Source organism: Leptodactylus fuscus, chromosome 1 (genome assembly GCF_031893055.1).
Source record: "Leptodactylus fuscus isolate aLepFus1 chromosome 1, aLepFus1.hap2, whole genome shotgun sequence".
NCBI lineage: Eukaryota > Metazoa > Chordata > Amphibia > Anura > Leptodactylidae > Leptodactylus > Leptodactylus fuscus.
The window spans coordinates 155,210,626-155,235,136 of record NC_134265.1 but is presented as its reverse complement, the minus strand read 5'-3'; the positions used below and the strand labels follow the sequence as shown (position 1 = coordinate 155,235,136).

General features: G+C 41.5%; 1 protein-coding gene across 1 annotated transcript in view; it reads left to right on the top strand.

The window, feature by feature from the left end:
- Positions 1-24,511, top strand: part of LOC142210096 (zinc-regulated GTPase metalloprotein activator 1B-like) — a 66,666-nt gene that overhangs the window by 20,531 nt on the left and 21,624 nt on the right. Inside the window, exons 4-7 of the mRNA XM_075279128.1 lie at positions 1,090-1,186; positions 4,801-4,892; positions 13,060-13,119; positions 18,157-18,194. Of these exons, the coding sequence (XP_075135229.1) occupies positions 1,090-1,186; positions 4,801-4,892; positions 13,060-13,119; positions 18,157-18,194 (287 nt within the window). The remainder of the gene's footprint in view (positions 1-1,089; positions 1,187-4,800; positions 4,893-13,059; positions 13,120-18,156; positions 18,195-24,511) is intronic.

The window sequence follows — 24,511 nt, the reverse complement described above, 5'->3', positions numbered from 1 at the left end:
TATTTATTGCAATACAGCATATCAAGACAACTTTTCTAACATGACAGGTATAGACACAATTTAACTGATCTCTTGACAGAGTAGAGGGGTTTGTCAGGATGCCTTAGTTTAATAAATACCATTGCAGAGAGCAAAGTAGAAGGATGTATGATGTATAGGCTAACAGACATCAAAGGATATGGCTGATATTCCAGGAGTATCAAAATGTCCCTATAGGCCAGTATATTATGGTTTGTGTCCAGGCTTTCTATACAACCTGGCAATACTGATTGGACTATTCCTCGTGGATCTCAAGGCGTCTCTGCTTTTCAGGGAGATAACTTCCTTCTCTTTTCTTTTTTGCCCTTTAACCTTATCTCTTCTTTATCTCTTCCTGCTCTTTTCCCTTTTCTTTCTTCTCTTTTTTTAAGCTAAGCCACAGAAACTGCCAGAAATCTGTGGAGAGAAAAGTCCTGCATGGAGGACTTTACTCTCCTCTGATTTCATTATAAAAATGGTGGTCAGTCGCTCCACTGTTTGGGTCCTCCAGAGGACCTGATCAATGGAGAGCAAATGTGAACCTAGCCTTATACTGTTTATTTTTGGATTATATAATATTCACAATTTGTTGTGCTGTTGAACCTATTGCTTTTAATGAGTAACCTCAATAAATACCATTTTTAACAAAGCATGATTAAAGACATACAGTAAGTCGTAGCGTGATGAGGGGCCTGCGGTGCCTTCCTGGCTTATGGGCCTGGTTGCAAACGTAAACATTTCAATCCCTTATAGCTATATCAGTTTAACAGTTGCTTATTGGCATTATAAGATCATGTCTTTTTATTGTTTTAGTGAGGCTTTCTCTCTGGGTGTGCCTAGAAGTCATGGAATCTTCTCATAGATAAGGATTATTGTAATACTATAAAGGGAGGAAAGCTATAACTTCTTAACAACATTCACAGTTTATTCACTTTTGCAGTTGTACCTTAGATGGGAGTTGTGCAAACTTTTTTCTTCCCCAATTAGTACCAAAATAGGATTGAATTTAGGGTGTGGATTTCAGAACTTGTTACTTTTGTTCTATAAATCATATGTTTGTTTGCTTTCCAGGCAGTGCTGTGGAGAAGTCCTTGGCCATAAGCCAGGCTGGAGAGCTGTATGAGGAGTGGTTGGAGTTAAGAAATGGATGTCTATGCTGCTCTGTAAAGTAAGAACCATTGAATGTGTGCCACAGCAAAAAACATGTTTTAGAGTCATTGCAAAGTGAATCGGATTCTAGTGAATACTGTCCACACATTGCAGAAAAATACGCACAGCAGAAATGCTGCGATTTCCAAAACCTTTGCGGTTTTAGAAATTGCAGCATGTCAATTATACCTGCAGATATGTGGGTGAAGCAGAAATTCCACAGAGGATCCCTGTGAAAAGCGCTGCAGGAAACCCGCAATGTGTTCACACCGTGGTTCTCCTACATAGCTTTCTTGCTGCGACGCCGCTACGTGGGGCCTTAGCTTAAAATAAAATATGTCCTTGTTGCCAACAACATCCAATTGCAGCACAGGATTCTTATGCTGCGTTTAGAAAAAAGAAAAAAGTTGTGCTGTGACTGATTGTTAATGGCAACAAAGACAGATTTTCTTTTAGACTGCTTTCATAAATCTGTTGTTTAATAAAGGTCATCCCTCCCCTTATACTCTATTTTATATGTCCTAATATGGATTGTGGACATAATATACAGGGGGAGGGGTTGCTTTGGTTAGATATCCTCTTTTAAACGCACATACATACATAAATTCTGCTTCTTTTTGGCATAAAGAAAGATACATAGTTAAAGGGAGTCCATCATTGGCTATCATTGTGCAAACAGGAGGTCTCTCTTTGCTGTCTGCATATATAATTGAGAACTACCGTGTGTCTTCAGATTTATCAAAGTCCTTCCCTCCTGTACTAGATATGGTTGACAGCATCTACAGTTGCTTAACTTCTTTGATAATTACCTTGCATAGCTGAAAAAATACTGCTGGAGTGGTACGTTAAGGGTTTTCTGAATAGTAGAAATTTATGGCAACTCCAATAGACGTGAATAGAGTACACACACATGGCCATCTCTCTATTTATTCTGTGCCTGAATGTGGCTGCCTCATAGAAATGAGGGTCAGGAGGTTCTGACATCCATCGAACATTGATGGCATATTCTGTGAATATTTTAAAATGTCTTTGATGGGAAAATGTTAAGAGGCTTATTTATCTGTTTTTTTCACCCTACCATGATTAAGTTTGCGTCTAATTTCTGACTATGTGTACGCATTAGGTACATAAATTAGGTGCATCCTGTGGGGTTTGTGCATCTAAACAGAAATCTACACTAGCTCCTTGCTGACGTAGATTTCTATCATCATGTATATCAGAAAACTGGCATAAATAAAGATAAATCTGACAGGGCCAATGGCCCTAACCCTCATGTTCTCTGCCATGCCTCCTTTGAGGTAAGTGGCATGCGGTCGTAAAACTTAAATATTCACCAATTTCCAAAAACTTCTTACATTTTTCATGGCTCGCATGCCAGTTTTCTGATGATAGATGTGCCTCTAAATGTTCTATCTATTCATATTGCACTACACATTAAAAAAAAATGGAATCAACTAAATGAATATTTCACTGTAATACTAATCATACTTTCACATGAGAGGAGCTGTTTTTGATGGAAGCCACTAATCCCAGTGTACCTCACCCATCAGTACTCAGGTACTCCTCAAAATTGGCCTAAATAAAATACTCTTTCCAACTCTCCCATTCATTTTAATCGGAGTCAGTAGCAGATTTTTGCCTCTAGCTGATTTTTTTTCTATCTTCAGGTGGATTCTGCCATGCAAAGCCCATTGAAATGAATGGGAAGCAGAAAAAAAAAGCTAGCGTTTTTTATTTTTTGCGCCATTCATTTCAGTGGGATTTGCAAATTTGAAAAATCTGCTACTGATCCTTTTGAAATGAATAGGAGAGTTGGGAGGCGTTATTTGAGGCAAAAATTCAGTGCGAATTTCCACAAGATACTGTAAATAGCCGTAGATATGTATCTTGTCTGGCACTGTTCTTGTGTAGCACCATTGTTCCCAGCTTCTTTTTTGTGTTGTGCTAAGTGTGTATGTATGTATATACCGTATTTTTCGGACTATAAGACACACTTTTTTTCCCCCAAATTTCGGAGGAAAATGAGGGTGCGTCTTATAGTCTGAATGTGGGTGGAGGAGTGGGTTTGCAGCATGGCCGCGCTACTGCCACCACTGGTTTTCTTCAGCGGCAGTAGCGCGGCAATCTGCAGGCCCCGGCAGCTAAGACAGTCCCCGGCATCTGCTGTAATAGACCGACGGATGCCGGGGAGTGTCTTAGCTGCCGGGGCCTGCAGATTGCCGCGCTACTGCCACCGCTGGTTTTCTTCAGCGGCAGGAGCGTGACAATACTGCAGGCCCCGGCAGCTAAGACACTCCCCGGCATCCGCCGGTCTATTACAGCAGATGCCGGGGACGGTCTTAGCTGCCGGGCCCTGCAGATTGCCGCGCTACTGCCGCTGAAGAAAACCAGTGGTGGCAGTGGCGCGGCCATGCTGCAAACCCACTCCTCCTCCACAGGTCCCGGCAGTCAGTTAGCCCCCCCCCCCCCCGGCCTCATACCTTTAGTGATGCAGGCCGGCTCCTGCACGGCGAGGCCGCAGGAGCCGACCTGTTCCGATGACAGCCGGGAGCCTAATGAAGGCTCCGAGGCTTGTCATAGATATATATTACTATCGCGGCTGGTCTATGACCCTCCGCGATAGTAATGTATAGAATCTCCCATAGACGGCAATACACTTGTATTGCCGTCTATGGGACTTGCAATCAAATGATTGCAGGTTCAAGCCCCCTAGGCGGGGGATATTAAAATAGTAAAAAAAAAAAAAAACACTTAAAAAAAATATAATAAAAAATAAAATAAATAAAAGTTCACCTCCTTTCCCTAGAATACATATAAAAGTATAACATTACTGTGAAACATACATATTAGGTATCCCTGTGTCTGAAAATGCCCGGTCTACTAATATTTTTATGTACAGTGAACGTCAAAATCAAAAGTGCTAAACTGCCGGGTTTTTCTCTCTGTTTTGCCTCTGAATTAAATAAAAGGTGATCTAAGCAATAAACATTTCCCAAAATGGTATATCTAAAAAGTACACCTGGCCCCACAAAAAAAACGCCCTATACATCCCCGTACAGCTGCAGGGTCACCTGTCAATGTGGCCTTGCAGCTGTTCCAAAACTACAACTCCCATATATTAAATATTTTACCATTTTTTGCCTGAAAATTTTTTTTTCCCTATTTTTCTCCTCTAAAACGTCTTATAGTCCAGTGCGTCTTATAGTCCGAAAAATACGGTATGTGTGTATAATATATATATATATATATATATATATATATATATATATATATATATATATATATATTGTGTACTCACACTAGCTACCACTATTCTGTATAAAATCGTCGGAAACCCAGCAGACCCGACTTTTTAATTGGATAGGATTTACATTTTTCATGTCCCCAAGCAGAGCCAAAGAGCAGAAACCTGAATGCTAGGATGAACCTAACGTTACTCATGTAGTGGAAGCATTAAATAAAAGCCTAACGTTAGGATGCTTACTTGTGGAGTTTATTGCATGGACAGTGTGCCCTCTAGTGGACACAGCTACACAAATACAATTTCATGAGAAATAATAGATCACTGAAACCTACCCCATTATATAAGAAGGTTTACTATGGATTACTAGTCTACAACTATTTTTATTTAAGGGACAATGGTCTAAAAGCAATAGAAAATCTAATGCAGAAGAAAGGAAAGTTTGACTACATACTGCTGGAAACCACAGGATTAGCAGATCCAGGTAAGCAAGTTAATTTTTGAATTAGTTTTTTTATGCAATGGGGTAAAATACTTCAGTGCAGTAGAGAGCTTCTCTGCAAATCAACTGATGAAAAAACAAAATATATATGTTTGCCTCTTGTTTTCCTTAAAGGGGTTGTCCTGGAATTGGACAGACTACGCAGGGGCCTGGGGCAGGTGTAACATAAAAAGAAAAAAAAATACTTACCTGTTCTCTGTCGCCGTAGTCCATTTGATGGCGTGCCATGACTCAGTCTCCAATTCCTGGACAACACCCTCAATCAATTCTCCAAACATCATATACACTTAGATACCATACATCTATACAGTGACAACATATTGCTAGGAATTGGGTGTTAATCTGATTGTCTGAGGTAGAGCATTCCAGAGAAGTGGGCAACTTAGGAGAAGTCTTGGATACGGGAGTGGGAGGTTCTAATAATAGATAGCATCCAGAAAGGCTGGAGATGCCTATCAGGGCCAAGGGAGAAGATTAAAGGGGTTATATCATTAGGAAAAGTCATTTTTAACTAATCATATCCTTGCATAGCCTTTAGGAATGCTATTCCACACTTACCTTTAGTATGTAGATTGCCTCAGTGGTTTCTGAATAAGTCCGTTTTTATTCATATGCTAATTAGTCTGGTGCACGATACATTGTGCACACCTCTCCTGTTGTTTCCTATGGGAGGCTGCTGCTGCTGATGACTCCAATTCCTGTTTGCACACACACATAGGAGAGAATACGAGAGACGAGTGCTGCTGGGAACTTCCTGTGCTGGTTGGAAGCTCATTAGCATATGAATAAAAATGGACTTATTCAAAAACCACTGAGGCAATTTACATACTAAAGGTAGGTGTGGAATAGTCTTTCTAAAGCCTATGCAAGGTGATTAGTTAAAAATGACTTTTCCCAGAGCCCCTTTAATATGTCTCTGTAACCATCAGCACTGCTGGTGGTTTCTCACTGTAATAAAAAGATGACAATAAAATTATCACGTGATTTTTACCTAAAGTTACAATCTCCATTTTTTTTCAAGCTTAAGGGTGATTCTTCATCTTAAGCATGATTTTTCCTGTTTTTAATTGGTTTAGTGAACTGGCAGATAAAAAAGTTCAGTGAGCTGGCGCGGTGGGAAGAAGTCAAATGTATTTAATACGGGTTTCTTTATTCTATCACCCAACTACTAACTACAGTGAAACGACTGTCCATCATACTTTGATATATTCCATGCAGGCTTTATCCTCCCTGCTGCAAATCCTGGGCAATGCTAAAAGCAATTGCATGACTCTGGTGAAAATCATAATCGTGACTTTTTTTTTTTGCAAATTGCAAACAAATCGAATACATTTGTTTAATTGCACAATCCTAATGTTAAATTGAAACTGTCAACATAATTTTGCCACTACAGCTGTCACCAGAACCTGACAGGGCATATTGCCTCTTGTGCAACGCTATTTACAATGTCTAAGTGCTGCTTCCATCCTTAGCAAAACTACTTTTATTCAATATGAAAATTCTGGTTTTAAAGTTAAGGGGTGGAGAGCTAGTATTTTACGTCAAGCTCTCCACACCCCATCTCCTCTACCCTCTGTGAGTTTACTGCCTGATAAAACCCTGTGCCTCTTCAATGGAGGTGAAACTCAGCAAGTGTATATCCCCAGCTTTAGCCCATCAGTACACCTACTTGTGCATGGACCCTGGCACATGCGAAGTAATGAGCTGGTGCAGGATTTCATCGAGCGGCAGTGTCACAGGGCTGGGGGAGGTTCATTGCAGCAAAACTTTAAAATCCTAAATTTCATATTAAATAAAATTGTATTTGGTAAGGATGGAAGCAGGATTCAGACATTAGAAATAGCTTTGGACAAGAGGTGAAATGCCCTGTTAGGTACTTGCAACAGTTCTAGTGGCAAAATCGTGCTGACAGGCTCCCTTAAATGCTGGTTGTTATTATTATTATTTTTATAATGGCCAGTATTCACCCCTAACTGAAAATGGACAAATTGTGCCCCAAGTGTCAATATTTTGTGTAGTCACCATTGTTTTCCAGCACTGTCTTAAACCTCTTGGACATGGAGTTCACTAGAACGTCACAGGTTGCCAGTGGAATCCACTTCTACTTCTCCATCACAACATCACGGAGCTAATGGATGTTAGAGACCTTGCGCTCCTCCACCCTCCGTTTGAGGATGCCCCACAGAGTTTAGGTCTGGAGACCTGCTTGGTCAGTCCAGTACCTTATCCCTCAGTTTATTTAGCAAGGCAGTAGTCATCTTGGATGTGTGGTTGGGGTCATCTTGTTGTAATACTGCCTTGCAGCCCAGTTTCCAAAGAGGGGAGGATCATGCTCAGCTTCAGTATATCATCATTCATATTGGCATTCATGGTTCCCTCAATGAACTGTAGCTCTCCACATCCGGCAGCACTCATGCAGCCCCAAACCATGACACACTCACCACCATGCTTGAATGTAAGACACATTTATCTTTAGACTCTTCACCTGGTTGCCACCAAACACAATTGATGCCATCTGAACCAAATAGGTTTATCTTAGTCTCATCAGACCACAGGACTTGGCTCTAGTAATCCATGTCCTTAGTTTGTTTGACTCCAGCACCTATTTGAAGGCTTTGTTGTGCGTCATCTTTAGAAGAGGCTTACTTTTGGAACAACAGCCTACAGACCAATTTGATGCAGTGTGTCTGAGCACTGAAAGGCTGACCCCCGACACCTCTAAACTCTGCAGCAATGCTGGCAGTACATATATGTCTATTTTGCAAAGACAACATCTGTATATCATGCTGAACACGGGCACCCAACTTCTTTGGTTGACCATGACTAGGCCTGTTCAGAGTGGAACCTGTACTGTATGTTTCCATTTCTACTTATTGGGCTGCTCTCCATCTACTTTCATTTAGTCGTGCAGGCGGTGTTCTAAATCACACCATTAGAGGCTGGTAGTTAGGTAGGGTGTTAGGCTGACAGTGGGGGACATTCAATCAGAATATAAAGGATGTGATTTAGAGCAATGACTGCATGACTAGATGAAGCTGCATATAACTATCCCAGTCCCAACTGTGTTTTCAACCAGTGATATCTCTGTAAATCATACAAGTAGACTTTCTCTCGATTTCACACAGCTCCATACACCACACACAATGAGAAGCGGGGGACAGCAAAGGAAAAAGTGAGAAAAGCCAAAATTTGTTGATAAAGTAAATTACAAAATCACAAATGCAGCCAGAAAATCAAAAGTTGCCTGAAATTAATTTACAGTTTAAGCTACATTTGCATAAGGTTTTAAAAGCTTATAATGTGACTTTTCAGCAACAGAAATCTTGGAAAGATCATTATTTGATGCTGGGCATGCTGGGGTCAGTTTAGGGTTCAAAAACCACCTGACATGTTCCCTTTAAACAGACATTTAGCACAAACTTTCTCTTTATGGCACAAGACTGCAGTACCTAAAATACTTTGTTCATCCACATGAAGCACAGGGAGCTGGCTTGAGTATCGAAACTGCTGGCAGAGAAAAGCACATGGTTCCTCTCTATTGTTGGGACAATTTAGTTTTATAGGTAAAATTCATCATATAAAAACAAATGTTGGCTGTCTTTTTTTTTTCTGCAGTCATAATGTTATAATGTTTAGTGCTGTTCCTAATAGATAGTAGCATTGCATGCTTCATTTCTTTTCTGTGCAGGTGAAATTGGACTTTATATTGCCTCTTTAGACCATTATTATAATGTAATGTAGCTTTAATTGTACCTCTGTGGTGATATTTGTCCATAACATTAAAGAGTTGGACGTTTCCATGTCACTAGTCAATGCCCCTTGGCACTCCTGTTATTTCTCATTCCGAACAGTGACATGCAGGTTCCTGGCCAAATAATTGTCATGCTACAGTAATTTCTTTTAAAGGAAAAGACATTGATTTGGCCCCCGTTACTTGTAAAGTCCATTTCAGCCAAATTGGAAAACGATTAAGCTTTTTGGGACAGAAATCAATTGGTTTCAGGACACAGTCAGGATCTGTAACCCTTGCAGGAAGCTGCTCAAGCAGATGACAGGTATTACAATGTTGACACAAAGTGATGCTTGGAAGACCACATGTGATCATGTCAGAAAGACAGCTCCAGACTCTTCTGCAAGCCCTGTTTCCATTGCCTCTCATCTGTTTGGACAGGCCTGCCATGCACGTGTTTGTGATTCTTTTCAGAAAGCGCAATAGCTATCTGCGCTGTCAGTGATGTTTCTGCAAAGAACAAGTTATTTAAATACAAATGGCAGAATTTTATTATTTACAAGGATCCTAAAGAGGCAGCTGTCACTCAGAACTGTGAGAGCTGAGATTATTAGAAGATGCTTAAGGGTCAAACATTGGGTATCAGATAAATAGCACTGCACAGGTAAAATGCTATGTATTTATATGAGACTTTAGACAAGCATAATTGTTAGCAGACATCAGCTTTAATACAACAGAAAATACACAGCAAAATTCTTGTTTTAAGGAAAAGTTTTATCCATTAAAAGATATAGCATTGAACTTGCTCCCTCATTTTGCCTTCAGTGTGTCCTAGATCAGTTATTCTCAACAGGGACTGTTACACTCTGTTTTGGAAGATAACCACATGCCATCATGCAACACCATCTGCTTCATTAAGACGTTTATTGTCTTTTGGTAAAAATTATTTCGTAGGAGTGCCCTGAATATAACTTTTTTTCCAGGGGTGCCCTGAGTCTGGAAAGTTTGTGAAACATTGCCCTAGATACACTGGGGAAAATAAGATCTTGATACCATGGCATTTTTGCAAGTTTTCCTACCTACAATGAATGGATAGGTCTTTAATTTTTATCATAGGTACACTTTAACTGTGAGAGACAGAATCTAAAAATAAAATCCAGAAAATCACATGGTATGATTTTTAAATAATTAATTTGTATATGATACAATACAGAAACCTTTGTTTGTAATTACAGAGGTCAGACATTAACTCTAGTTCTCGACCAAATTTGAACACTCCTCCTTACAAATCTTCTTAAGATCTTTCAGGTTGTGGGGCTGTGGCTGGGATACATTGAATTTCAGCTCTCTCCAAAGATTGGGTTCAGATCTGGAGTTTTGCTAGGCCACTCCAGGACCTTGAAATGCTTCTTATGGAGCCACTCCTTAGTTGCCCTGGCTGTGTGTTTTGCGTAATTGTTCATGTGGAAGACCCATCCATGACTCATCTTCAATGCTCTTACTGAAGGAAAGAGTGGCCAAAATCTTGTGATACATGGCCCCAGCCATCCTCCCTTGAATATGGTGCAGTCGCCCTGTCCCCTTTGCAGAAAAGCACCTCAAAGCATGATGTTTCCACTCTGATGCTTCACAAATGAGACATTGTTCTTAGGGTTATACTCATCCCTCTTCTTCCTCCAAACATTGTGATTGGAGTTGATGCCAAAAAGTTCTATTTTGATCGCATCTGACCACATGACCTTCTCCATGCCTCCTCTGGATCATCTGCAGGCGTGAGCAGGGGGACCTTGCATGCGCTGCAGGATTTTAATCCATGACGGCGTAGTGTGTTCCTAACGGTAATATTGGAGACTGTGAGGGGCAACACGGTGGCTCAGTGGTTAGCACTGCAGGCTTGCAGCGCTGGAGTCCTGGGTTTGAATCCCGCCAGGAATGGCATCTGCAAAGTTCTACATCTGGGTAACAGAAATATAAAAAACATATATAGTATGGGAGGAATAGAACTTAGTGATAGCATAGGGGAAAAGGACTTGGGCATAATAGTAGATCACAAATTCAACATGAGCCAACAGTGCGGTGCTGCTGCAAAAAAGGCTAATAAAATTCTGGGATGTATTAAGACAAGCATTGAATCTAGATCAAGAGAGGTCATTATTCCGCTGTACTCTTCCCTGGTCAGACCACACCTGGAATACTGTGTACAGTTCTGGGCGCCTCAATTCAAGAAAGACATCGATATATTGGAGCAAGTCCAGAGAAGAGCAACCAAAATGGTGGAAGGTCTGCAAACCATGTCCTATGAGGAGCGGCTAAAAGAACTGGGATTGTTTAGTTTGCAGAAGAGAAGGCTGAGGGGAGATTTAATAGCAGTCTACAAATATCTGAAAGGTAGTCACAGTGCAGAGGGATCTACCCTATTCTCATTAGCACAAGGAAGTACAAGAAGCAATGGGATGAAACTAAAGGGAAAGAGATACAGATTAGACATTAGGAAAAACTTTCTGACAGTGAGGGTAGTGAGAGAGTGGAATAGGCTGCCACGGGAGGTGGTGGGCGCTCCATCAATGGAAATCTTCAAGCGGAATCTGGATAAACATATAGCTGGGATGATTTAGGAAAACCTGCACTCGCAGGGGGTTGGACCCGATGGCCCTTGAGGTCCCTTCCAACTCTACCAAAAAAAAAAGAAAAGAAAAAAGAAATCAAGAAAGAGTTTGAATGTTCTCCCCATGTTTGCGTTGATTTCCTCCCATTCTACAAAGACATACTTAAATGGAGAAAAAAAAAGTACATTGTGATCCCTATATGGGGCTCACAATCTAAATAAATATTGGAGACTGTGGTCCCAGCTCTCTTCAGGTCATTGACTAGGTCCTCCCATGTAGTCCTGGGCTGTTTACTGACATTTCTCAGTATCATCCTTACCCCATGAGGCGAGATCTTGCATGGAGCCCCAGACCAAGGAAGATTGACGGTCATCTTGTGTTTCTTCCATTTTCTAACAATTGCACCAACAGTGCCTTCTTACCAAGCTGCTTGCCTGTTGTCCTGTAGCCCATCCCAGCCTTGTGCAGGTCTATAATTTTGTCCCTGGTGTCCTTTGACAGCTCTTTGGTCTTGGTGTGTGGACAGGTATTGAGTTCAACTAACAGGTCTGTGAGAGCCAGAATTCTTGTTGCTTGGTAGGTGATCAAATTCTTATTTCATGCAATAAAATGCAAATTAATTATTTAAAAAGTCCTACTATGTTATTTTCTGGATTTTATTTTTAGATTCTGTCTTTCAGAGTTGAAGTATATTTACAATAAAAATTACAGAACTCTCCATTCTTAGTATGTGGGAAAACTTGCAAAATCACTAGTGTTAAAATTTTCTGTTGAAGGGGTTGTACAGGCAAAAATGGGCACCCAAATATTTTTTTAAATCAGCTGGAGCGATGAAAATAAAACAAAAAAGAACGTACTTGCCTTTTTCTGGTGCCTCCCCGTGTGGTCTGCTCCTGCAGCTTTGTTGTCTTCCAGTGGAAATACCACTTTGCACATGACTGTTGAAGCCAATGAGCAGCTTCAGGAAGGGAAGTGGGATGTCATAGCTGGCGAGAAATTCCACAGCAAGAAGGCAGCCAAGCTGCAGGATCGGACCACATTGGAAAGGATAGCAAAGCATCGAGGACAGGTGAGTGTGATTTTTTTTTTTTCACCTTCCTGGCTTGTTTTAAAAATAATTGATTTGCCCTGACAACTTCTTAAAGCTGAAAGACAAGGTGCTTTTTGAGTCCTGATTCACAGAATGTCATGCCAAAAGATGCTTACTGTTACTTCCATAGACTTGAGTTTACCCAATGTGAGCCATTTTGGCATAACTTTGGTTAGTATATGTTGGCATATAGTTTTTTTTTTTTTTAGCTATATAAAAAAGGTTGTTTTATAAAAGGGATACAACATGATATACATTTTCACCCAGGTACACTATGGTCAATGGGGCATATTTATTATATATATTTATTACTTGCAATCCAATTTTCCGTTTTGCGTTGCCAATGTCACTTTCATGGAAGGAAACGTGGTGTGGGAGTAGTGTTAGATTTATTATATTTCCTCCAGTTTACTGAAATCTATGCAAGCTACAAGCGGCCCGATGGAGGGTGACCCTGATATTGAAATAATATGCACCCTCTACCAGGGCAGGGGATATGAAGACTGGCATAATGTTTTTATATCTTGGTGTACAGTACATGCTGATCGTAAGCGAAATTTGATGTGTGAACAGATTCAGAACCCAGCTATTAGTCATCAGATGCAATTGCATTAAAATATAATAGCTGTTTACGCACTTACAGATATTAATTTTAAATAGAATATAGTAGTTCATATGCATAATGTAATGCATTGTCTGATTTTATCTTTGATGTGCTCTTAGGAGTTGTGGCTTCCATGTTCTGGGTTGATGCTGAGCTGGGAAGTGACATCTACCTAGATGGTAAGTTCAGAGCAAGAAAAGTGTTGAGAACCTGACCTTTATTTTTTTTATTACTTTTAATTTTCCATCTAGTTAAGGTGCTATAGTTATAATGATATATAGTTTTGTTTATGTATTAAAAGGTTGCCATCCGGTCAACCTGAGCCATCTGCTCTCGTTGCCTTTTTCCTAAGCTATCTCAGGACCCTCATGGCCCCTCACCGAACTCTTCCCCCGGACTGGGTGGATTCCATTACTCGGGCCATAGGCAACCTTGCCAGACTTAACCAGTTTGCAATAGAAACTGTGAATTGGCTGCCTCCCCAAATCGAATTACTACTAGTCCCAAAAAAGTGATTTCTAGGCCCCACCCAGGATGCTCTCATTGCTGCTGTTCCAGCTCCAGGAGCCGTTCTCAAAAGGACTAGGAAATCATCCTATTGGTCACTGTCCTCCTCCCCTTCCTCTGGGCATTCCCTGGATAGGGCCACAGCTCACGGCTCCACTCTGACAGATGGAACCTTGTGTCCCCCTACACGGTCTGCTTCTCCTGGGGAAGCCTCTGACTCCGACTTGGAGCATCAGCTAGACACATCTATATCTGCTGGTAGGCAGGAGCTCATCTGTGCGGTCATGGATGCTCTACATATCTCACAGGAACCGAATCCGACTTCTCAAGAGGACATCTCCTTCCACCACAGTCTTCCCCACCCATGGGACGTCTGACCGTATCTTGAAGGAACAATGGCTTCACCCAGACTGTTGTCTTCCTTCCACCCAGAATTCAGATGTCCTCTTTCCTTTTCCATACCAGTGTGTCTCCAAGTGGTCAGAGCCTCCTGCGGTGGACCTTGTGATAGCTAGGCTCTCCCATTCTACTTTTCAGCCTTCAGTGGATTCCGTGACCCCAAGAATGGATTCTTTCACTAAGGCGGCCTTTATAGCTACTGGCTTCTACCTGCAACCTTCCTTCATTGCTTCTTGGGTCAGCAAAGCCTGCATTTCCAGGACCAAATAGCTCCAAGTACCTGTGCCATGCTTCCATGATGGCAACTCACCGTTTTGCCAAGGCAGCCACCAACACAGTGGCAATCCGTCATACTGAATCCACCTCTAAGAAGGCAGTTGTGGCTCTTCCCTTCTCTAAGGACAAACAGGGCTGGTTTTTTGAAAAGAGGCATCGAAAAACTCATCTCTGAAGCTACAGGGGGAAAAAAGCTCTCTCCTCCTCCCAGAGGCATCCTAGGAGTTTGTAAAAGGACATGTTTTTTTCATAAATCATAGTGACTTATTGATGTGATATGACAAGGTTAATATCCTACTGATCATTATATATGTATTTTTTTGTTTTGCTCATCTATAGTATAATTTCTGTTACTGTAGTTCTCTATACTATTCTGTATTTGTGTATGTTTTTCTGTACTGATCAGTAGATAAACATTTCTTCAAATTCTTGTACCATAAATGGTCATGTTATAAGCTGACCACTCTGCCCCTCCACCTCCTCCAAAAGTACTATAAAAGCTGTAGGGGCTATTGTTTGGTAGTTTCAGCATGAATCATGAAATATCTGCCATCAATTGTTTATCACAGCTAAGTATTCTCTCTTTTCATTTATTGAACACTTATTAGTTTATTATATTCTGAGATGATTATAGTTTTTCTTTGCCCAACATTGAGTTAACCTGTTAAAAAAAAAAAAGTTTGCCTACACTTGGTGTTAACACCATGTGTTATAGAGAAATTCCAATTTTTGAGTTAGCAAAGATGTTTAGTGTTTGGGTAGATGACAAAAAATCAAGTCAAGTCCCCAGGTGGGTTCACTCTTGACAATGTGCACTCAACACTCAAGAGTTGTAGCACCATTACAACTGGCAAACCCCAGCAAGTCAGTGGTGAAGCTTGATATGGCTCTTCAATGGCAGAAGACTGTAGCAGTTCTTACCAATTTTACTCCTTTCGTGGGTCAACCTCTTGCTTGGGAGTCAGACTTTCCTCACCAAGTCCTCCTCTTCCAAGCTCTCCTCTACATGAAGGTCCTCCCCATTCATCGGCTCCTCAGGTGAGATTATGGTCACTTTCCTTCTGGGGATCTAGCTACCCAGCGTCTCAGAGATGGTGTTCACCAGCTAATCAATTGAGTTCTTCTCCCTTCAAAACAGAAAAAAAAAATTCTGTCCACTTTGTCTTTTTAGGCTCGTCTTACATGACCGTAATGATTCTACGGTCCGCATGTTGCCGATCAGTAACACTAGTTGCTGATCGGCAACATACACTCCGCAGATGTCCATGTCCTGCCGCACTCGCCCATAGAGTTCTATGGGCGAGTCCGTGCAGTGCCGCAATTCACGGGCATTATGGACATGCTCTATTATTTGCGGACCCCGGTTGCGGCCCAGCTCACGACAGATAAAATATCTGGTGATGTAAGAGGCCGCATTGAGTATAATGTGTCCACAAATGGTCCATAATTGAAAACCCTCAATTGCGGACCATTTACAGACTTATATTATGGTCGTGTAAGACCAGCCTTACCCTGCTCGAGTGGCCGCTTTTCTCCAGGCCATGTGCACACTTCAGCGGCAGGGCATAATTATCTCCGTGCCCACTTCAGAGTGTTTCCGAGATTTTTATTGCAACCTCTTCAAGAAGTTCGGCTCCTCGCCACATCCTGGACATGAAGGGGCTCAACAGATTCGTCTGTGTCTTCAGGTTCCCCTTGAAGTCCCTGCGGTTGGTGGTGACTTCCCTGGAGACTGGCAAACTCTTGTCGTCCATCGATTTTTACCTCTATGTGTCATCAGTGTTTTCTTCATTTTGTGGTGGGTTCACGTCATTTGCAGTTTTTCATTCACTAGTTCGAGCTGGCCTCCACCCCCCAAGTATTTACCAAGGTGATGTTGTCCCTCATGGCCATCCCCTTGTTTCAGAGGAATTGCAGTGATTCTATACTCGGACAACCTCCTGGTGAAAGCCCCTTCCAAGATGGACAATCTGACCACCCTGCGGAGCACCTTAGACCTTCTTCACTGGTTTGACTGCCTCATCAATAAAGAAAAGTCCTGTCTCGTGCCTTTGCAGCACATGGAATTCCAGGGCATAATCCTCGATATACATCAGAGAAAGATTCTCCTCCCAGACTCCAAGGCCCTGGCTCGCCAATTCGATGTTTCTCGCCTTCAGAGTTACTCTCCGTACTCTCTTCAATTCTGTATGCGTGTCCTTGGCACGATGGTTTGACCTTAGAGGCATCCCCATTTGCTCAGTTCCACTCACTTCCTCTGCAGTTGGCGATTCTGGCGTGCTAGAACAAGTCTCTGTCCAGCCTTGACTGTATGTTTCTCCTGCCTTCCCTGGTCCACTGAGTGCTTTTTTGGGGCTTTCCTTCCTCACAGGGGAAGTCCTTTCTTCCCCTCTGTTGGCAGGTGATTTTCATCAACTCCAGCCCAGGGTGTATGGTATAAAGCTGAGACCTTCCTGTAGATCAACCTGTTGGAACTAAGGGCTGTCTTCTTAGCCCTGTCTCATTGGACCTCTCTCCTTCAAGGACGTCCAGTTAGAATCCAGACTGATAATTAAACTGCCCTTGCTTAGCTGAACTATCAGGGGGGCATCAGGAGCTAGGTGGCCTTACAAGAAGCCTTCTGTTCTTTGGATGGAATGTCACTTTTCTGCTCTGCTGGCAGTCCACATTCCAGATGTGGTCATTTGTGTGGCAGACTATCTAAGCTGAGAAAAGCTCAGAAGATCTTTCTTCACTTGTCCCCGGATACAGACCTCTCTGCTTTCCATTTGAACCACAAATTCCCCCGCCTTATGTTGTGACCCAGGACCCTTGAGCCATGGCCACCGATGCCCTAATGATTCCCTGGTTGGATTTCTGTCTTCTGTACCGGTTCCCTCCTCTTCCTCTTCTCCCTCGGGTTCTCAAGAAACTCAAGATCAAGGGGATTCCCGCCATTCCTGCCGGATTGACCTCCAACATTTTCCTGCTGGCAGAGGCTCCTTGGCCTCTTCCTTTGCAAATTGACCGCTGTTCCACCCCACCTTACCTTAGCTGCATGTAACCACATAACTGTTGAAGCTGGGGTTCTGAAGCGTCATGAGTTGTTTTTCTAGCCTGTTATCTAGACCATGCTTAAGGCTGTAAACCCCAGTCGGCTAAGATCTATGTTCGCATGTGTGGAAGGGCTACGTCCGGTGGTGTGAGAGTAATTACTTTCATCTGCTCTCTTTTTCTCATCCCAGAATCCTGTCTTTTCACCAGTCTTGTCTGGACCAAGGACTTGGTCTTTCTTCCCTTAAGGGACAGCTTTCTCCCCCTTTTCATCCATTTCTAGAGGACTGTGGCCATTCCGGCCTCAGGTGAAGATTTTCCTGCATGGAGTGGTAGACTGTACTCCTCCCTACCATCGTCCCGCGGAACCTTAATTTCATCCTTGAGGTGCTCCAGGCTTCCACATTCAAGCCTTTGTGTGAAATCTCTCTTCACTTTCTGTCCTGGAAGGTTTCCTTCCTGGTGGCCAGTACTTCCATCTTCAGGGTCTTCAAACTGGCTGCTCTGTCCTGGAAGCCTCCTTTTCTTGTTATCCACAAGTACAAGGTTGTCCTTTGTCCGTCACCTTCTTTTTTTTGCTTTTTTGGCACGGGTTCACAAAGTAACAAAGTTTCTAATGCATATAGTAAGTTACATAAAAAGTGTTCAAAACCTCTCACATCATCAACACTGGGACTGTAATGGAAAGTGCAGTTCAGGTATGTCCAGCCCATCCAGTTTGTTGTCTTTTAAGCTAGTAATTAGAGATGAGCGAACACTATTCGAAACACGCTCCCATGGAAATGAATGGACGTAGCCGGCACGCAGGGGTTAAGCGGCTGGCTGCCGGCCGCTTCCATTCATTTCTATGAGAGCGTGCTATTTGAAACGGCTGTTTCGAATAGTGTTCGCTCATCTCTACTAGTAATCATTTGTGCAAATAAATGTCACTTATTGCTGCAAAATGCATGTCTATGTACAAAACTTTTTCAAATATATATGTATGTATATACTTTGTACAGGCATTGTATCAGTGGTTGATGCCAAATATGCCATGCAGGTAAGTCACCTATAGTTTATAGTGAAAGCTCTATTTTGTCATGCATGTGATCACTTATAACTGACAATATGTTACATTTTACTGCCATTTATTATATGAAGAATGGTTCTAGTGAGGAGAATGAAAGGTGACGTTTCTGGGAGATATTTACAAAGGAAAATGTGCCAGAATGCTGGAAGAATAAGCTGCACCAAAACCTGTATAACATGCTGTTTGCCACAATTATCAAATGTTTTAAGCACCTTGTAGAACTTGTAGGATAAAGGGGTGTTTATGATAAAGGATTGAACGTGGGCATGCTTTCACTTGCAACACCATTCTAAACGTGCCAAAATTTTAGCACATTCTCTAGTATAAGCTAAACTAATTAATAGAAAGTGTAAAGTTAGACTACACAGTTTAATAATCCAACAGATTTATCATTATCTAGTCGTAGGGACATTCATATCACTTTTTTTTTTTTTTTTTTTTTTTTAAGTTTCAGACACAGGTAATATGAGTTAAACCATGTTGTTCAACATCCCCATAGAATTCTGTTCGTGAAACGTACATCAAAAGTGCATTTTCGTCCATTGTTTTTAAGGAATAGAAAAGCATGCCATACCAAGTTTTTTCAAATGGACAAAGGATAGAAATGTGTACTTTGGGGTCTCCTCAGAACCCAGAATATAATCAGTGGAGGCCCAAGGAAGTGAAAATAACAAACAGTTATTTATCACCTCTCCTGAATGTCCAGAGCTCCCAAGGTTATAGGGATAATGTTACTCCCTAAAGAGAGACCACCTTCTGAGGCGTGTAAAGTCTTACAAAAAGCCATTTTAGGGGGAATTATAGGAAAAATATTTGCAAATCTATTTTCCAAGATGTAAATAGGGAAACAGTGCCTCTGTTTGCTGCCTTCTAGGGGTAGCTCCCTTGAACATCATGCCTGACTTTACAACAAGCCTTTCCTGCAATGATGCGGGATTTTGCCAAGTCAGCATCCCAGCTGTGGATAGCGCTGTTTCGATCTGGTTGGATCTCTTCAGCACAGTGTAGGGAAAACTTATTGGCAGAAGTGAGAGACTTCTAGACCAGGTTATGGGGATAATGTCACTTCCTAAGGAGAGACCACCTTCTCAGGTGTGTGGAGTCTTACAAAAAGCTTTTTAGCTCCACTGGGGGGTTATGGGAAAAATATGCAAATCTGTTTCCCAAGATGTAAATAGGGAAACAGTTCCTCTGTTTGCTGCCCTCTAGGGATAGCTTGGCAAAATCCCGCATCATTGAAGCAAAGGCTTGTTGGAAAGTCAGGCATGATGTTTAAGGGAGCTACCCTTAGAGGGCAGCAAACAGAGGCACTGTTTCCCTATTTACATCTTGGGAAACAGATTTGCATATTTTTCCCAGAGCTCCCAAGGCATCCTGCATTTTTTCACTCTTTCTTGCTTCTGTGTTGAGAGCTGTTTCTGCCTCTCACTGAATGTTACTGTGTACAGGAGTACGGGCTGTGTAAGATGTAGAGAAAATGAGAGAATGGGAGGGTCACTTCAAACAGTTCTATCTCAGGCACTCTAAAACATTCAAACTTGTTTTTGGTGTCATATGAAAGAGGAAATTCACTAATGTTACTAAGGCTAAATAAATAAATCTAAATTATTACCAGAGATATCATTGGTTGAAAACACATTCAGGAATGGTATTTTAATATCATATATGTTATACAGCCGCATATAAATATCCTAATTCTGGCTGTGTTTTCAACTAGTGATATATCTGGAAATAATTTAAATAGCACTGCAGTCGTAGAGAATCTTCTCTTTTATATGACACCAAAAACAAGTTTGTATGTTTTATAATGTCTGAGCTATAACTGTTTGAAGTCATCCTCCCCGTACTCCTGTACACAATAACATACAGCTCTCAATACAGAAACAAGGAAAAGAGTGAAAAAAATGCAGGGTTTCACGGAAAGGGTCCAAAATTTATTATAAAGGATATTATAGAAGTTATTCATAACGTAAATACTACTAGAAAATCAAAAGTTGTCTGAAACGTTACTAATGCTTTAATGGGTTATTCCCATCTCAGCAAATCTTGGCTGACGGGAATAACTAGCCGCAAGTTCTGACCACAAAGGTGGTACTTATGGAACAGCTCCACGCTGTTTCCGTAACTCCAGAAGTGAATGGGAGCTCTGGAAACAGTGTAGCACAGTACTGTTCCTTCTGAGTTTTCTGATCGCTTAAAGAAAGCCATGTTGTGACAGGCAGATACCCAATTTTATCTATTTTTGCCAAACAATTTTTACATATTATGCTAACAATAGAGCGTTCATCCTATGCAATTTGCATGAACCACACATTCATTTAGCACAGTGAACATTCCTTTTTACTGAAAGCTACATCTGTATACACACACATACTTTGTAAATGTTACTCCCTTTGTCATATGTGAGTGCGCTATATTTAAGGCTGCGCTGTAAATAATGCCAAGGTGGAAAAACAATATCGAGAGCAGATAACTCTTAAAGGATGAACATCCTTGTCAGCCTCTTAAAACCCATCAGATCCTATAACTATCAGTCATGACTAAATTGGAATTCTGTCATCAGAATAGAAATCCTCAAAGCTCAGAGAAGTAACTTTCCACTTTCCTGCAGTAGATTTGCTAACTTGTTCAATTTCTTTGGCTGCACGCCTTGACCTCAATAGCTGAATATCACAGGACTCCTTTCAAGCCAATACAAGCAGTGACAGTAGAACAATAGTGAGCAATTTGAGAGTGTCATGCTTCACAGATCCAGCTCAGCACAGGCCACTCTGAAAGATGTCGCTATATCACCACATTGCTAAATTGAAACTGAAGTGGTAATTGATATCATGGGCGATCACTCTAATGAGACTGTCACCTACGCATCTGAAATATTTATTTTTTCATCATGGACAAATGATTGGACAACATGACATGACAGTTGCCTTCGTATTAGACCTGACATGTACAAAATTAACATATCTTTTATTTTCTTTCATTGATGGATAAATGCTATTCATCTGGTTTGTTTTGTATATAGTAAAGAAAACCTTTTAAAGGAGCTTGTGTATTGTTATATGTAATCTATGGGTTTATTAGCATACATATGTACACGCTAAAGACACGTGTTCCCATAATACCAGAAGAGTCCACTTCAATACAGTGTACATCAAGGCTTTTAAATATCAGGTAAAATAAATCTGTGAATGACCATGCATACTTATCTGGTATCTCCCTAGATTGGCAAAAGGTGTATATTTTGTTTGATCATTAAAGGGCTGTCCAGGATAATTTTTATTATTCATTTATTTATTTATTTTTACTAGACTGGGGGAGGTAAGGAAAAAAAAAAACCAAGGGGCAACACGGTGGCTCAGTGGTTAGCACTGCAGCCTTGCAGCGCTGGAGTCCTGGGTTCTTATCCCGCCAGGAACAACATCTGCAAGGAGTTTGTATGTTCTCCCTGTGTTTGCGTAAATTTCCTCCTTTTCTACAGAAGACATACTGATAGGAAAAAAAGTACATTGTGATCCCTATATAGGGCTCACAATCTACATTTAAACCCCCCCCCCCCAAAAAAAAAAAAAAAAACAACAAAAAACCATACTCGCCTGTCTCTGGTGCACCAGTGCCCTCTCAGTGCGGTGTGGTCCTGCGGATCTTATCGTTTCTTCGGAAGCATTCCATATACTCCTGAACAGTGATATTGCAAAACCAAGAAGAAAATTTCTTGGAATTGTGCACATCACAGGGTCAATTGTGCACATCACAGGGTCAATTGTGCACATCACAGGATCGTGTATATATGATGATAAAGAAACAAAATAATCGAAACATCTTGATTTATTCAATATTGAGTATAAGCACAATGTGCAGAAATGCATACACTTCAATGTTTTGGCGTGCTATCAGTGAGCTTATTAATGGTTGTCTGAAGAAAGTTATACAATGCACTTGGGCACGAAATCATCAAGATTGGATGTTGGCACCTCCCTTTGTAATTGCTGACCAATAATGTTCCAGATGTGCTTGATGGGAGACAAGTCTGTAGACGCTGCAGGCCATGGTAGCACATTTAGATCATGCAGACTGCTAATAGTAGCACAAGCAAAATGTAACCTGGTGTTGTCTTGTTGAAAAATGACTCCTGGGACACTTTGAAGAAATGGACGCCCTACTGGTTCCACGACCAAATTGATGTAATATTGAGCTGTTGGTGTACCTGAAATGAATACCAGACGGATCAACTACCCATAGCCACCCTACACAATATTTACATGAGTAGGGCCAGTGTGATGTTCCTTTGTGAAGGCCTATTTATGGCAACGCCCACATGGTCTCCAGAACAATCCCCAGCTATTACTGCTTCTGAGACAAAAGCAGGACTTATCGCAAGAGAGGATAGACCTCCATTTGGCCTCCCTTGTCATCTTGCTGTGCACCATGATGGCTTTAGAGAGTGGTGGCATGAGGTCAATGGGACACTTCTGGTAGTTTGTGTTGACATTGTTTGCTGCCCTAGGCTTGCAGGACAGAGTGGATGACTACCTGCCATTGTTCCAGTCAGATGATTTGTCCATGCAGAGGTTCGTCTCTGCGCACCTCATGCTATTATTCCAGTTTGTCGTTCTTCCAGCCACCAGGACATACAACATTGAAGAGTGCTGACATCTTGGCCTATGCACTTAATGATCTGCTGATGAGATCAATCAAGATCTCTCAGTTCAAAGATTCTATCACTTTCAGTCTACAACAAATGGCGATAACTGTCATGTCGACAAACCGGAGACATACAATCATCCCACACCGCTCGATCCAAATTTTGTGGTGTCTTTGCTTTTAATCTAGTTACTACTTAGCCACCACTAAGGGGTGCAATTGTATTACTCGGAATTGGTCATATACTAAGGCTCCTTTTACAATGTATGGGGGGGAGGCTTGAACAAAAAGAGAGGGGCAGATAAACTAAAACAAATATTGTATTCACTTTAGACAGTGGAAACTTTAGAGTAAACTGTTTTGTGTCAGATTTTTCAGTGTTTAAAGACTTTTTTTTAAGAATCTGATGTACTTTTAGACTGTCTAGTCTAACATTACACCACTTAGTAGTTGGATTAGTTTTTGAACAAAAAAAGCATCAAAAATGTGGTGCCTGTGTGCATATTAATCCTTACCCCTTTCCTGATCAGCCCTACCCACTTGTCAGACAAAATGTAGAAGTTTTGAGGCTGGGTTCACATGGTGCAGCTCCATGGCTTTTTTTTTTTTCTTCAGGCAAAGCATCTTAAAGGGGTATTCCCACATTGCATACTCACCAGTCTTCACTGCTGTAAAATCTTCTTTCTTCCTGGTTTCTTGCGTCATTCGGTGGGCGGGGTTTCACATGCAACCTGATGTTTAGCTCTGCCCCAAATTACTGTGTAGCTCCGCCCACCGCATAGCGTGATCCTATGTGGCGGCTGAAGGGCCTGTGATGTCATCAAAGGTCCTCAAAAACACTATATGCACAATATTGGACTATGAAGTACAGGCAGGAGCAACTCCATTCTGTGTTACATACAGAGACTGCCTGTCTCTGCCATAATGACTTTTGACCAGATAAGTCAAGGGCTGTGTCAACAATGAATTGAATAAAGTAAGATAGTGGACAAACAAAGCAGTTTTGCTGAAGCAGTGTATTTAGGAAAAGTCTTAAATCCACATTAACAAGAGGTATAGATAGGAGCCTTGTGATGGGACAACTCCTTTAACCCCCTCCCGACATGCGCCGTAATAGTACGGCGCATGTCGGGTCTGTAACTATGGCGACCGCCATAGCCGCCGGGTGTCTACTGCTTTAAGCAGTAGACAACCGGCTCTAATGCCTCCGATCGCCGGCTCCTGGAGCATGCTCCAAGGCTGACGTCATGTTGCCATGACAGCCGGGAGCCTGTACAAGGCTCCCAGGCTTGTCTGCAAATTGTCTCTTTTGCAGGCTGGTCTATGCAGCCTGCAAAAGAGAGGATGATTTTTTGCAGTGCATTGCAATGCATTAGCATTGTAATGCATTGCATTAGTGATCAGACCCCCTGGGGTTCAACACCCCTAGGGGGTCTAATAAATGCAAAAAAAAAAAATTAAAAAAAAAAAGTAAAAAAAAAAATAAAAAAATATAAAAAGTATTAAAAGTTCAAATCACCCCCCTTTCCCTAGAACACATATAAAAGTAGTTAAAAACTGTGAAACATATACATGTTAGGTATCCCCGCGTCCGAAATCGCCCGCTCTACAAATCTATAAAAATATTTTTCCTGTTCGGTAAACGC